Consider the following 16,402-nt stretch of genomic DNA (forward strand, 5'->3'; position numbering starts at 1 on the left):
ATGATCAATCCTGCTGGTATCGTTGTATTTTCACTGTCTGGCTTCAATGCAACAGTCAACTACAGAGCAACACTTTTCTCTCTCACTTTATTGTCTTATTTTGCTATTCTGCTGGTAAATGTGTCTCTCATTGTAATCATAGCACTGGATCAAAATCTACACGAACCCATGTATATTTGTTTGTGTACTTTATGCCTCAATGGAATCTATGGGACGACATGCTTTTATCCAAAGTTCGCCTATGATCTTCTGGCTGATATTCAGGTGATATCGTATGCGGGATGCCTTCTGCAGATCTTTGCGGTATACTCCTTTGTAAAAATTGATTTATCTATTTTAGCTCTGATGGCCTATGACCGATATGTGGCCATATGTCTGCCACTGAAGTATCACTACTACATGTCTGTGCGGAGGACTGCTTTGTTAGTGTGTGTGGCCTGGCTCATTCCTATCTCCTGTGACATAATGATTGTAGCTATGGCATCCACAATGAGACTGTGTGGCTCTCACATAAGCAAACTCTACTGTGAGAATTGGGCCATTGTCAAACTTGCTTGCGGTTCAATATCCTCGAACGATATTGTCGGACTGATTGTGATTGCTGTCTATTGCGGGCACATCGTCTTCATCGTAAATTCATATGTGCAGGTTGTGAGGTCGACTTTTAAATCCAAAGAGAGCATGAGGAAGTTCACACAGACATGTGTGCCACATTTGATGTGTTTGTTTAATGTAACTGCTGCTTTACTTTTTGACGTCATGTACTCGAGGTATGGATCATCGTCTTTGCAGCAGAGTCTAAAGAACTTTATGGCCCTACAGTTTCTCATGATCCCCCCTCTACTAAACCCTATTATCTATGGGCTGATCCTGACTAAAGTTAGAAAGAGAGTCATATCTGTGTGCATGACGGCAGGTCAAAGACTTAAACTGAGACTGAAGGTTTGATATGCAGTAGGTATTTGACTATGGTTGATTTGTGTTTGTGGTGGTCACAACTCATCAACAAATAATAATACATTTGAATTTATCATCATAGTCATTGTTTTTTTTATTCGTGTTTGTATGTGTCAAAGCTTTAACATACAAACAAGATGTGAGAGGTGGAGGATGAGGTGTTTAAAGTCTGCTCCTATCCTGCATGTCAGCAAATATTTCTCAATTTGTAATGTGCTTACATGACAAAGTAGTACAGTAATTAAAAATGTATATACACACCTACAGAGATAAAAGAGTCATGTTCATTTAATATAACTGCTTTTGGTGATTGAGGCAGGCTTCTGTATGTGAAACTAAATGGGTTCAATAATAATACATTAATAAGAGCTAACAGACATTATTACAATGTATTGATAAACTAACATTATTGAAGGAGGCCCAACATTACATGTTGAAACAAGCCTGTGCTCTTGTGTTGCCTGAAGACAGATCAGTGCTGGAACCTGTTTAATTCTTTGAGGACATGCTTGAGGATCTGTTGACTGAATATTTATGTCTGAGGGTTAAAAAAAAATAGGACGATGAACCCAGCAAAACATGTTACACACACATACAGTATGTGTTATTTTGTTACGTTTAAGTCAACGGCATTAAAGTATCACATCTGTCTTCATCTTATCTTTCTTTTAGAATTTAAACAATTCCAGGGGAGATGTGTTTACAGGATGAAGACATCGCCGGCTGGCAAAATGTGGTAACTTACAATTGAGCCGACGCTAATGTGGACTAGTTTTTTGTAATTTTCAACAGTTCAACGGTCAAACTCCACAGCTCAGTGTTACATCGTTCACTGTCTTCCCTCATATTCTCAGCAATTGCTATCACCCATGCAACTCTAAATGTCCCTAATACAGACAATTTGATTAGGTTATTTTTCTTGTGAAAAGGATAAGTCTAAAATTGTTAAGCATGTCTTTGTAATTTCCAAATTTCCAAAATGACCTAAGCGAACATGTGTCCTTGTGTTTATGTATTTCTGTAATCACATAATAAAACATATCATACAATTCTCCATATTGACGTGCACATCTTCTATACCTTCAGAGGCCCAATGTGGAAGAGGCTCATGTTGTGGGTTTCATTACTGTGACGATCCTTGTGTCTGTCAGTGAAAAACAACAAAGCCTCAGGGAGTAGGGCTGGCTACAGCTCACTAATGATGATCCAATGGTCATTGTACACTCACCACATGGGACGACATGCTAAACACAATATTTTGCAATTTATTTAAAACAGTGTTGTTATTTTCATTTTACATTGAATCTACTAGTTAATGGCAAAAGCTGTCAAATTTCTTCACTCATAGGAAACCCTGTGGTTGTTGGTTTTCAAGGACTCACATAGAGTACATGAAGTTATTAATAGTCGATACCTACAGAACCTGAAGTCAGTATCTTTCTTACTGACCAAAACTGGAAATAAAAACAATAAAACCATTTCAATGTTTATTGTATTTTGATAATGCTCAGTAAATTCAACTGTCATATCTTTATTCTTAGTATCGGTTTTTAATGATCTGGTTGGTTACTGAATGCAAAACACAAAACCCAGAAATAAAACAATTAAAAAACCATCAACAATTATTTACAACAGACCTGTCTCTGTATAATGTAGTCAGAACAGAGCTTCGCAATCTCGTTAGTACGATGGCCCTGAGAGTTCAACACACTGCAAGAAATAAGTGTCGCTCTGTATCAAAGGCCAGAACCTAGGTTCATGTTTATGTTATCACGTCATCTTCTATTGTTTAATGCTGTCTCAACTTTCTGTTATTGCTCCAAAAGTCCAAAAATGATGATGGTCTTCAGAGCATACCCCCGATAAAAAATATCCCCATTGGGGTGTATTGATGCCTGGCCTTTTTGGCACACATCTCGGATTGATGAGAATTAAACATATTTCCTCAACAAGGATTTCTTAGGACTTTTAGTATGTTACTCTGGACACCTCATAGAAATGATCGATATGGTCATCTCAAGCATAGACAATTGCAACTCCCTCCTGGCTGGTCTAACTGCTAGTTCCATCCGACCTCTGCAGCTCATCCAGAATGTAGCAGCTCGACTGGTCTTTAACCAACCTATATTCATTCGCTCACACCACTCCACTCCTCGGCTCCCTTCACTGGTTACCAGTGGCTTCCCGCATCCACTTCAAGACATTAGTACTTGTGCACCGTACTGCAAAAAATCAAGACTCTTTGCTGTGTGTTTACACATCTTTAACCGCAGACTAAAGACACATCTCTTCCGACTATACCCTGGATAAAAAACAATCAAAAAAATACAATATTTAGTAGCACTTATATGGTAATTTGTAGTTTGGCTTTCTTTAAGAAAATAGTACTTGCTTGATTATTGTTGTACTGGGTTTGTACCCTCATGGTTGAATGCACTTATTGTAAGACGCTTTGAATAAAAGCATCAGCTAATGTTATTTAATTTTAGTTTGGTTCCGACTTAACTGGAAAGTCTGATGGTCTGCACCAAGGCAGGTGTGAAAGCCCTTAGATGCTGGTTCAAAGTGAAGGTGAATTAGACTCAACACAGAACATAGAAAGTGAAGCATTCATGGCCCATAGAAATTTTAAGATGCTTTAAGTCGAGTAATAAATTTATATATTACAATGATAATCGTCCCGCTTAGTGTCTGCTAGAATTGGCACCAGCCCCAGCAACCCTCAAAGGGTTAGTAGTATAGTTTAGGTGGAGGGAGGGATGACAATCTCACCATCAGAATTATCCAGAGTAAAAAGCTGTGACTTTACATTGTCACAGAGTCCCTTTAATTCTCTTGTTTTTATGTTGATGTTCTGTTTTAATGTTGTTTTTATCTTTAATGTTTTTATCTTTTATCCTGTACTATTGTATTGTAAGGTGACCTTGGGTGACTTGAAAGGCGCCTCCAAATTAAATGTATTATTATTATTATTATTATTAAATTCTCTTGTCTCCTCCTTATCAGTCACACTCGTGTGTGTCAACAGATCAAACCCAGAGCAAAATGTAGAGCAGACCTCCAGGTGATCTTGGCTTATACCTTTAATTTGAACGTTAATGTGTACAACAACATTATCAAGATCACATATTAAGGTTTAAACAGGTGTCTCATAAACTCTAGAGAATCAAACAAAGTAAACGTCAGTCCTGTACGTGTCCTAATAACTTGTGATCAGTGATAGTGTTTAGTGTTAAGGTGTAAAGTGAGCGCTTGGGGATGTTTGGATGGAGGGAGGGATGGATGACAATCTCCCCATCAGAATTCCTTAGAGTAAAAAGCTGTGGCGACACAGAGTTCCTTAAAATTCTCTTATCTCGTCCTTATCAGCCACACTGGTGTGTCTCAACAGATCCAACCCAGAGCAAAATCTAGAGCAGACCTCCAGGTGATCGAGGTCAGTAACGCAGTGAAACTACGTTATGTACAATGCCTTGCATAAGTATTCACCCCCTTTGGACTTTTCTACATTTTGTCATGGTATAACCACAGATTAAAATTTATTTCATCGTGAGTTTATGTAATGGACCAACACAAAATAGTGCATCATTTGGAAGTGGGGGGAAATATTACATGGATTTCACAATTATTTACAAATAAAAATCTGAAAAGTTGTGAGTGCATATGTATTCACCCCCTTTACTGTGAAACCCCTAACAAAGATCTGGTGCGACCAATTGCATTCACAAGTCACATTTGCAAGTCACATAATTAGTAAATAGGGTCCACCTGTCTACAATTTAATCTCAGTATAAATACACCTGTTCTGTGACAGACTCAGAGTTTGTTGGAGATCATTACTGAACAAACAGCATCATGAAGACCAAGGAGCTCACCAAACAGGTCAGGGATAAAGTTGTGGAGAAATATGAAGCAGGGTTAGGTTATTAAAAAGTATCCAGAGCTTTGAACATCTCTCTGAGCACCATAAAATCCATCATAAGAAAATGGAAAGAATATGGCACAACCGCAAACCTACCAAGAGGAGGCCGTCCACCCAAACTGAAGAGTCGGACAAGGAGAAAATTAATCAGAGAAGCAACCAGGAGGCCCATGGTTACTCTGGAGGAGTTGCAGAGATCCACAGCTGAGGTGGGAGAATCTGTCCACAGGACAACTATTAGTCGTCTACTCCACAAATCTGGCCTTTATGGAAGAGTGGCAAGAAGAAAGCCATTGTTGAAAGGGATCCATAAAAAATCCCGTTTGGAGTTTGCCAGAAGCCATGTGGGAGACACAGCAAACATGTGGAAGAAGGTGCTCTGGTCAGATGAGACCAAAATTGAACTTTTTGGCCTCAATGCAAAACGCTATGTGTGGCGAAAACCCAACACTGCCCATCACCCTGAGCACACCATCCCAACAGTGAAACATGTTGTTGGTAGCATCATGCTGTGGGGATGCTTCTCTTCAGCAGGTACAGGGAAACTGGTCAGAATAGAGGGAAAGATGGATGGAGCCGAATACAGGGAAATCCTTGAAGAAAATCTGATGCAGTCTGCAAAAGACTTGAGACTGGGGCGGAGGTTCATCTTCCAGCAGGACAATGACCCTAAACATACAGCCAGAGCTACAAAGGAATGGTTTGGATTAAAGAATGTTAATGTCTTAAAATGGCCCAGTCAAAGCCCAGACCTCAATCCAATAGAGAATCTATGGCAAGACTTGAGGATTGCGGTTCACAGACGGTCTCCATCCAATCTGACTGAGCTTCATCTTTTTTGCCAAGAAGAATGGACAAACCTTTCCATCTCTAGATGTGCAAAGCTGGTAGAGACATACCCCAAAAGACTTGCAGCTGTAATTGCAGCGAAAGGGGGTTCTACCAAGTATTGACACAGGGGGGTGAATACTTATGCACCCAACAGATGTCAACTTTTTTGTTCTCATTATTGTTTGTGTCACAATAAAATTTATTTTGCACCTCCAAAGTACTATGCATGTTTTGTTGATCAAACGGGAAAAAGTTTATTTAAGTCTATTTGAATTCCAGTTAGTAACAGTACATAATGGGAAAAAGTCCAAGGAGGGTGAATACTTATGCAAGGCACTGTATGACCACAGCTGTGTGACATTAGGTTTCAATAAGTCTCTTTATGTATTTACCACTTCATCATCATAGCTGCTTAAACCCTAACAGATGCTGTCATTGCTTTTTAGAAGCAGGGACCAGAGTTCGTGAAACAGCACAGACGAATCCACTGAATTCTTTGTTGCTGATTTATTGTGGATGAAAATGGAAAACGGCACGGATTCCTTTTACTTCAAGTTTACCATGTTTGTGAACATCGGAAGCTACTACTATGTTGCCTTTGTCTTTTCCCTCCTCCTCTACAGCTTCATCGTCTCTGCCAATCTGGTGATAATACTGGTGATCTCACGGGAGAGGTCGTTACACGAGCCCATGTACATGTTCATTGCCTTGTTGTCTGTCAACTCTCTGTACGGCTCCACTGGTTTCTTCCCCAGATTCCTCATGGACCTCGTGTCTGATTCTCACTTGATCTCACGTCCAGCCTGTTTCACTCACATTTTTTGCATGTAAAAGTAAATTTTCTTGTTTTGAACTTAATTAACTGTTGTGTCAAAACAAATTGAATCAGGTAGAAAAACTTATATCATACATGTTGATAAACGTCCAACATATAAAACCATGTGATTGATGTTAGCTGAAGATTATTCTGAATTGCTAAGAGATGTTGTTTTTTCTAAAACGGTGGCTGTGGGATAAAGTGGGACAAATGCTGCGAGACAGTGTCTCACTTTACCCCACCATGAAGCACAAGTTAAGTTTAGTCTTAAGCATATTTAAGTGTTATATTACATTATATATGTTTTATTTTTTATGTCATAAACATTGTAGAAAAGCCATCATGCCAAGAAACTATACACCAAGAAGACAACCAGGGGCCCCCCTCGCAGAGATGGAGAGTGCAGCCGCTGAGGTCAAGCAAGGAAAGAAGTCCTTAAGAAAAGCTGGAAGGGATAGAAATATTGACAAGACAACCCTCAAAAGATTCATAAAGAAAAATGAGAAAGGGAAAGTAAAATCAGTAGCTGAGGTAAAGAGAATATTCACAGATAAGATGGAGGAGGAGCTTGCCAAACACTTGAAACAACTAGCTGACCAATTCCATGGCCTTGCTCCAGTTAAGTGCCGTGAATTGGCATTTGAATACGCAGAGAAAAACAATATCCCTGTCCCGGCCAATTGGACAGAGAAACAATGTGCAGGTAAGCTAGGGTGCGCAAGAGATCACATGAATCATAATAATCATAAATGTGCTTAATTGACCAATCCCCATGATTCTGTTACTAGTCCGATATTAATTTTGGAATGTGTGGTTGACAGGATTTTTTTTGACAGGTAGTTTTAAAGTGGAAAAAGTAAGTGGACCACTTTACCCCGTAGCTGGGGTAAAGTGGGACACAAGACCACTTTTTAAAAAACAATCATATTTTCACTGCCCTTTGTGCTGAAGACATTCTGATCATTTCCATTGCTAGAAAACATCCTGAATTAATGGGAAATGTGTAAATTTTACCTATATATCATTTTAGCTCGCCTACAGGGGAGCAAATGTAAGAAATTTCCCACATTACCCCGCTCTCCCCTATGATTATTCAGAGGTAGAAAACTGCTAAAACAATGAACGTAGCTGAAACCATGAATCATTATGTTCAGTCACTGCATCGATGCAGAGTCGTTCACCTCTATGCAGGAGCAAAACAATTAGCATGTTTATTTTCTTATGATAATGTTCAGTAACTTCAACTGTCAAATGTTTATTCATATTATCGTCTGGTTGGTTATGACTCCAAACCACAAAACCCAGAAACAAAACAATGAAACCCATCAACAATTATTTGCAACAGACCTGTCTCTATGTATAAAGTAGTTGGAACAGAGGCATAGTAAGCTTTGCAATGTCCATAGTACAGAGTCCCTGACTGGTCAACACACTGCAACTTGAGGAAAAATGCAATTACACAAAACACACGCAAATTTGACAATACTGCAAACAATACAATGAAATATAACGCTCAGGGTACATTGTTCCTCTAAATATCTCTAATTAGGAAATATTAATAGCAGAGGTAAAACACCCTAGTCTGAATACAATATATCCATACTGTGATATCACAAATCTTAATGCATTGTAGGGAAGTTTGTAAACTGTCAAGAAATGAAGGCGTTTTCACCTGAAACTCTGTATCCAAGGTCGGAACTAAGGTTCAGGTTATCAGGTTAATTTTGGGTTTCGTGTTAACCAGTAAAAATATTTGTATGATACACGTATGACTTGTCTTTATCATCTATGTGATGGTTTAAACAATACTTAACTTTGATGGATTTGTAGATGAGTGATTGTCTGACATTAGCATGCTGTCATTAAAAGGGTAATAGTCTTTTTGATTCAAGGGAGAAAATGAATGAATCCGTTCATGACATTAATTTTGTTGCCACTATAGTATCATAACCAGCATCAAATCCAGGTGCAGTACTTCACACTAGCTTGAGTACACCGAATGAACATTCTTGTTGTTTTCGCTTGTCATTATATCATCGAAGACAAGTAGCCTGCATGCCACGCCCACTTATTTTTCTTCTTCTATTGTTTAATGCTCTCAATTTCTGTTATTGCTCCAAAAGTTCGAACTATCCGACATTTTGGTCCATTGGTCTGGCTCGTGTTCCAAGGCTCCTTTCACTTCTGCTATTGTGGTCTCGGCCTAACTGGAAAGTCTGATGGTCTGCACCAAACAAGGCAGGTGTGAAAAACCTTACATGCTGGTTTAAAGTGAAGGTGAACCAGAATCAGCACAGAGCATAGCATCGTTTTGACAAGTGGTGCATTCATGGCCCATAGAAATTTTAGGATGCATTAAGGCTAGTAATACATTTACATATTACAATGATAATACTCCCGCTTAGTGTCAGCTAGAATTGGAACCAGCCCGCTTAACTCTCAAAGGATTAGTAGTATAGATAACGGTTGGATGGATGGATGGATGGAGGGAGGGAGGGATGGATGACAATCTCACCATCAGTATTCTCTCGAGTAAACAGCTGTGATGACAGAGTCCCTTAAAATGTTCTTGTCTCCTCCTTATCAGTCACACTCGTGTGTGTCAACAGATCCAACCCAGAGCAAAATGTAGAGCAGACCTCCAGGTGATCGAGGTCAGTAACGCAGTGAAACTACGGTATATATGACCACAGCTATGTTGTATTAGGTATCAATTAGTCTCTTTATGAATTTACCATTTGATCATCACAACGTCCTAAACCCTAACATATGCTGTCATTGCTTTCTAGAAGCAGGAACCAGAGTTCGTCAAACAGCGCAGACAAATCTACTGAATTATTGTTTGCTGATATACTGTAGCTGAAAATGGAAAATGGCACGGATTCCTTTTACTTCAAGTTTACCATGTTTGTGAACATCGGAACCTACTACTATGTTGCCTTTGTCTTTTCCCTCCTGCTCTACAGCTTCATTGTCTCTGCCAATCTGGTGATAATACTGGTGATCTCACGGGAGAGGTCACTGCACGAGCCCATGTACATGTTCATTGCCTTGTTGTCTGTCAACTCTCTGTGCGGCGCCACTGGTTTCTTCCCCAGATTCCTCATGGACCTCGTGTCTGACTCTCACTTGATCTCGCGTCCAGCCTGTTTCACTCAGATCTATGTTATTTACACGTACGCTGGTGCTGAGATGACCATTCTGGGCATCATGGCTTATGATAGATACGTCGCTGTGTGTCAGCCTTTGCATTATCACAGACAGATGACTTCTAGAACAATTTTTTACTTATTACTAATGGCTCTGTTTTTTCCAACCTTTGTCACCACAGCGGTCATCTCTATGTCCGCCAAGCTCCCTCTTTGTGGTAATGAGATACAAAAAGTGTATTGTGCCAACTGGAATGTTGTGAAATTATCATGTGTCCCGACCTCAGTCAACAACACTGTAGGTATGATTTTAACCATAAGCATAGTTTTCCTTCCTCTTTTGTTTGTGCTCTACACCTATTTACGAATTGTCGTTGTTTGCTGGAAGAAATCTGCAGAATTCAAAGGGAAAGTATTACAGAGCTGTCTGCCACACATAGTTTCATTTGTGATTTACTCAATCGCAGGGTTTTGTGACATCGCCTTGAGCCGGTATGATCCCGATGAGCTCAACCCATTCGTGGCTGTGATTCTGTCGCTCGAATTTGTCGTCATTCCTCCAGTTCTGAATCCTCTCGTGTACGGGCTGAAGTTACCAGATATCAGACGGCACATTGTACATTTGATTCCATGGTATAAGCGAAAGTCAGTAAGATCCACACCACAGCTTATTTCATGAATGTGATTTCATCAACACAGACGACGGGAACTCATTAGTGTAAAGAACCTCGGGCTGATACCATAAAATCACCTGAATTAACCCTCAAAATGTAACTAAATAAAAATAGAATACAATTACAACACACTACATGTCACATATCACCTGCTTCTTGTCTGTCAATACAGCCTGTATATACAGTAACTGTTTATAATGTATATATTTTACCAGTTTCCATCCCTTTGTCTTTTTTCTAATCATTACAGTTGTGTGTATGATTTCCTTCCTTATTGCAAAGAGTTACAGACTGTGACAGAGTAATGGTCACATTCTTAATGGTCTCAAAATATTGAATGAAATTAATTAAAATGCTCAAATGGACATTATGTGGTGTGGACGTGCTTGGACTGGATTAAACTACGATAACCTGAATGCTGGATTCTTGCTACAATCAGAGAAACACATTTTACAGCTGTTTCCAGGCTCCAACCTCTAGAGTACGACATTGTAGTGACAACACAAAGAGTCTGGCCTATTTGTTTTAACTTGGCTCATACCTTTAATTTGAATGTTAATGTGTACAACAACATTATCAGGATCACATATACTGTTTCTGATACAGCTTATTCTGCCTCCATAGAAAATCTGGCTATTAAAGCTTTTTTTTAATTATATTTTTTGTTTTGACCTTTTAATTAAGATTTGCTCTTACATTCTGCATTTTAGGTGTGATCAGCACATGTCTGACTTCCACAGAAAACAGGAGCAAAGTTATGCAAATGTATCTGCTTCATTTATTTAGTTTTTAACTGATTTATATGTTTGATTTACATTACTTTTTACAAAACGTACATGATTTCATGGCCATATAAAATATCCATCTCCCTGCAATGAAACCATAAAGGTTTAAAACTGACACAAATAAAAACATAACAATGCAATATTTGAGTCTTTTTTTTTTACACAAATTGGGTAGCAAGATGTATAATGTCTCTACATCCGTATCAATAAATAATTCTCATCTCACAAACCTGTGAAATAAATCTGAAACGAGACCAGAGAGAAACACTGATAATAATCCAGTGTTGGACAGTAAATAAGTGTGTTAAGAATTGAGGCAGGTTCACATGGAATTTCGTTGACCTTCATCAATCTACGTTGTCCCACTATGCATTTCTGAAATCATTGATAGCTAAATTTGCACTAAGGTTGATTTAAACTTGAGTCGACAGAAGCAGAGCTGATATCAGAGCGACAGATGTTCATTCTGAGAACTGGCTGCAGATGTTATTTTTGGTTGTTGTCATTCACACATTATAATATCTGAATGATTCTTCTTTGAAACACTGTTTCAATTCCGTTCACCTCATTTATATTAAAGGTACATACAGTGATCTGTCCATTAGAACAACTGCACCACTAACTGACAATTCAATATTATGTGGATTTATCATTAGAGGTTCAACATATAAGATTTAGTTGTGAGGGATTTATTGGCAAAAATTGTATATAAAATAATCCTAGTGATGTTTTCACATGTGATCATCAGAATTGTACAAATTATTTTCTTTACCCTTGAATTGGCCCGTGGTATTTAAATGCTATATATATATACATCTGGAGCGGGTCCTCTCTACAGATGCTGTTGTGCTCCACACTGGACAAATTTAACAGCGGTTGAGTTTTTATGACAACCGAAGGCTATTTATCACGATACTTTACATTAAATAATGTCAGAAATGATTGGTCATATCGTACAGCCCTAGTTTGTGTGTGTGTGTGTGTTTGTTTTTCTAATCACTCACAGTTAGAACTGATCTTACTAAAAACCTTCTGAATTAATATTTATGTTCCTGGAAACAATGAAGATAAAACACTGATAATCTGCCGGATGAACTTCTCTTCTGTCTGCAGGGGTGAGTGTGTATGTGTGTGTGTCTGTTTGTGCTCTTGTACGACTGTCTTTGTGCGGACCAGCCTAAGTCTGCAACCTACAGAATGAGGATATTTCGGGCGGTCCTCACTTTGTGAACCCCCTTATATGGATTGTTTGGGGGTTAAGACTTTGTTTTAGGGTTAGAATTAGGTTAAGGTTAGTTAATCAATAAGGTTAGGCATTTAGTTTGGATGGTTAACTTAAAGTTAATTTTGGTTTTGTGTAACCCATTAAAAAGGTTTGTATGATGCCTGTTGACTTGTCTTTATCATCTACATGTGCTGGTTTAAACAATACTTGACTTTGATGGATTTGTAGATGAGTGATTGTCTGACGTTAGCATGCTGTCATTAAAAGGCTAATTGTCTTTTTGTTCCAAGGGAGAAAATGAATGAATCTGTTCATGACATACATTTTGTTGCCACTATAGTATCATAACCAGTATCAACTCCAGGTGCAGTACTTCACACTAGCTTGAGTGCATCGAATGTACATTCTTGTCATTTTCGCTTGTCATTATATCATCAAAGACGAGTAGCTTGCATGCCACGCCCACTTATTTTTCTTCTTCTTTGTTTAATGCTGTCTCAACTTTCTGTTATTGCTCCAAAAGTCCGAACTATCCGACATTTTGGTCCGTTGATCTGGGTCGGGGTCAAAGGCTCCTTTCAGTTCAGTTCTGCACCAAACAAGGAAGGTGTGAAAACCCTTAGATGCAGGTTTAAAGTGAAGGTGGACCAGAATCGGCACAGATCATAGCATCGTTTTGACAAGTGATGCATTCATGGCCCATAGAAATTTTAAGATGCATTAAGGCTAGTAATACATTTATATGATTACAATGATAATCGTCCTGCTTAGTGTCAGCTAGAATTGGCACCAGCCCCCACAACCCTCAAAAGGTTAGCGGTATAGATAATGGATAGATGGATGGAGGGAGGGATGGATGACAATCTCACCATCAGTATTCTCTCAAGTAAAAAGCTGTGACGACACAGAGTCCCTTAAAATGTTCTTGTCTCCTCCTTATCAGCCACACTCGTGTGTATCAACAGATCCAACCCAGAGCAAAATGTAGAGCAGACCTCCAGGTGATCGAGATCAGTAACGGAATGAAACTACGGTATGTATGACCACAGCTGTGTGACATTATGTTTCAATAAGTCCCTTTATGTATTTACCACTTCATCATCACAACTGCTTAAACCCTAACAGATACTGTCATTGCTTTCTAGAAGCAGGAACCAGAGTTCGTCAAACAGCGAAGACGAATCTACTGAATTCTTTGTTGGTGATTCAGTGTGGGTGAAAATGGAAAACGGCACGGATTCCTTTTACTTTAAGTTTACCATGTTTGTGAACATCGGAAGCTACTACTATGTTGCCTTTGTCTTTTCCCTCCTGCTCTACAGCTTCATTGTCTCTGCAAATCTGATCATAATACTGGTGATCTCACGGGAGAGGTCACTGCACGAGCCCATGTACATGTTCATTGCCTCGTTGTCTGTCAACTCTCTGTACGGCTCCACTGGTTTCTTCCCCAGATTCCTCATGGACCTCGTGTCTGATTCTCACTTGATCTCACGTCCAGCCTGTTTCACTCAGATCTATGTTATTTACACGTACGCTTGCTGTGAGATGACCATTCTGGCTATCATGGCTTATGATAGATACGTTGCTGTGTGTCAGCCTTTGCATTATCACAGACAAATTACTTCTAGAACTGTTTTTAACTTATTACTAATTGCTTGGTTTTTTCCAACCTTTTTCCTCACAACAGTCATCTCTCTGTCCGCCAAGCTCCCTCTTTGTGGTAATGAGATACAAAAAGTGTATTGTGCAAACTGGAATGTTGTGAAATTAGCATGTGTCCCCACCTCAGTCAACAACACTGTAGGTATGTTTATAACAATAAGCATTATTTTCCTTCCTCTTTTGTTTGTGCTCTACACCTATTTACGAATTGTGGTTGTTTGCTGGAAGAAATCTGCAGAATTCAAAGGGAAAGTATTACAGAGTTGTCTGCCACACATAGTTTCATTCATGATTTACTCCATTGTGGGGTTTTGTGACATCACCTTGAGCCGGTATGATCCCGATGAGCTCAACCCATTCGTGGCTGTGATTCTTTCGCTGGAATTTATCTTCATTTCTCCAGTTCTGAATCCGCTTGTGTACGGGCTGAAATTACCAGAGATCAGACGACACATTGTACGGATGATACCATCCTATAAGCGAAAATCAGTTAGAACCACACCACAGCTTGTTTCATGACTGTGATTTTATCAACACAGACATTGGGAACTCATTATTGTACAGAAACTCGGGCTGATGCCATAAAATCACCTGAATTAACCCTCAAAATGTAACTAAAGGAAAATAGAACACAATTACAACACACTACATGTCACATATCACCTGCTTCTTGTCTGTCAATACAGCCTGTATATACAGTATCTGTTTATAATGTATATATATTGTACCAGTTTCCATCCCTTTGTCTTTTTTCTAATCATTACAGTTGTGTGTATGATTTCCTTCCTTATTGCAAAGAGTTATAGACTGTGACAGAGTAATGGTCACATTCTTAATGGTCTCAAAATATTGAATGAAATTAATTAAAATGCTCAAATGGACATTATGTGGTGTGGACGTGCTTGGACTGGATTAAACTACGATAACCTGAATGCTGGATTCTTGCTACAATCAGAGAAACACATTTTACAGCAGTTTCCAAGCTCTAACCTCTAGATTACGACATTGTAGTGACAACACAAAGAGTCTGGCCTATTTGTTTTAACTTGGCTCATACCTTTAATTTGAATTAAAGAGTCGACAGAAGCAGAGCTGATATCAGAGCGACAGATGTTCATTCTGACAACTGGCTTTAGATGTTATTTTTGGTTGTCATTCACACATGATAATATCTGAATGATTCTTCTTTCAAACACTGTTTCAATTCCATTCACCTCATTTATATTGAAGTTTCATACAGTGATATGCCAATAGAGCAACTGCACCACTAAGTTACAATTCAATATTATGTGGATTTATTATTAGAGGTTCAATGTGTAAGATTTAGGTGAGAGGGATTTATTGGCAAATATTGAATATAAAATAATCAGAGTGATGTTTTCACTTGTGATCATCTAAATTGTACAAATTATTTTCTTTACCCTTGAATTGGCCCTTTGTATTTAAATACTATATATATACATCTATAGCGGGTCCTCTCTACAGACGCTGTCGGGTTCCAAACTGGACAAACTTAACACCGTTTGAGTTTTTATGACATCAGAAGGCTATTTATCACGATACTTTACATTCAATAATGTCAGAAATGTTTAGTCATATCGTACAGCCCTAGTTTGTGTGTGTGTGTGTGTGTGTGTGTGTGTGTGTGACTCTGATGTTTTCTAATCACTCACAGTTAGAACTGATCTTAATAAAAAACCTTCTGAACTCATATTTATGTTACTGGAAACAATGACGATAAAACACTGATAATCTGCAGGATGAACTTCTCTTCTTTCTGCAGGAGTATATGTGTGTGTGTCTGTTTGTGCTCTTGTACTGCTCACTTTGTGAGGACCAGTTTAAAGGGGACATATTATGAAAAATCCACTTTTGTAGTGCTTCTACACGTAAATGTGGGTATCTGGCATGTCTACCGTCCCCAAAACACTGGAAAAAAACAACTCCCGCGATTTGTTGTGGTTCCTCTATGTAAGAAACTATACGATAGAGTGTCGAATGGGAATACGACCAGAATTGACGTCACATCTGGTGGAGGAGGAGACCGGGTTACGTTACGAGCCACAGCACCCTCCTCAGCTCGAGGCGGCGGGTGTTAGCTGGGAAGCTAGCCGAGGGGGGACACTAACCAGCTGGTGAGCGAGGTGAGAGGCAGAGATCTGGCCGAGAAGCAGAGCCTGCGGTAGGGGTAAGTCACGAGCCCAAGCCCCCTCCTCAGCTCGGGCTCACTGGGTGATGTCGTCGGAATGCTGGCTCCATGTCAGCAGCTCGCTTCTGCTGGACCTGTCGGTGTTTGTTTACGGTTAGCAGCAGGGAGCTAACGCTAGCTTGCTGTTAGTTTGTGTTTAAAGTTGCTTCAAATGGCTGCTTGTGCACG

The 16,402-nt window shown here is 39.2% G+C and overlaps 3 protein-coding genes across 3 annotated transcripts; all 3 read left to right on the forward strand.

The window, feature by feature from the left end:
* Positions 1-948, forward strand: LOC128455485 (olfactory receptor 1500-like). Its single transcript, XM_053439157.1, has one exon. It carries the CDS (start codon positions 1-3, stop codon positions 946-948), a length of 948 nt encoding a protein of 315 aa, XP_053295132.1.
* Positions 949-9,392: 8,444 nt separating this feature from the next.
* LOC128455486 (olfactory receptor 51E1-like) lies at positions 9,393-10,355 on the forward strand. Its single transcript, XM_053439158.1, has one exon. The coding sequence runs from the start codon at positions 9,393-9,395 to the stop codon at positions 10,353-10,355; it is 963 nt and encodes a 320-aa protein (XP_053295133.1).
* Positions 10,356-13,581: 3,226 nt separating this feature from the next.
* Positions 13,582-14,544, forward strand: LOC128455487 (olfactory receptor 142-like). Its single transcript, XM_053439159.1, has one exon. It carries the CDS (start codon positions 13,582-13,584, stop codon positions 14,542-14,544), a length of 963 nt encoding a protein of 320 aa, XP_053295134.1.
* The last annotated feature ends 1,858 nt before the right edge of the window (positions 14,545-16,402 follow it).

The sequence above is a fragment of the Pleuronectes platessa genome, chromosome 14 (genome assembly GCF_947347685.1).
Source record: "Pleuronectes platessa chromosome 14, fPlePla1.1, whole genome shotgun sequence".
Lineage (NCBI taxonomy): Eukaryota > Metazoa > Chordata > Actinopteri > Pleuronectiformes > Pleuronectidae > Pleuronectes > Pleuronectes platessa.

Excerpts from the sequence above, each read along its gene's own strand:
- LOC128455485 (XM_053439157.1), top strand. The coding sequence starts at position 1 with ATGATCAATCCTGCTGGTATCGTTGTATTTTCACTGTCTGGCTTCAAT.
- LOC128455486 (XM_053439158.1), top strand. The coding sequence starts at position 9,393 with ATGGAAAATGGCACGGATTCCTTTTACTTCAAGTTTACCATGTTTGTG.
- LOC128455487 (XM_053439159.1), top strand. The coding sequence starts at position 13,582 with ATGGAAAACGGCACGGATTCCTTTTACTTTAAGTTTACCATGTTTGTG.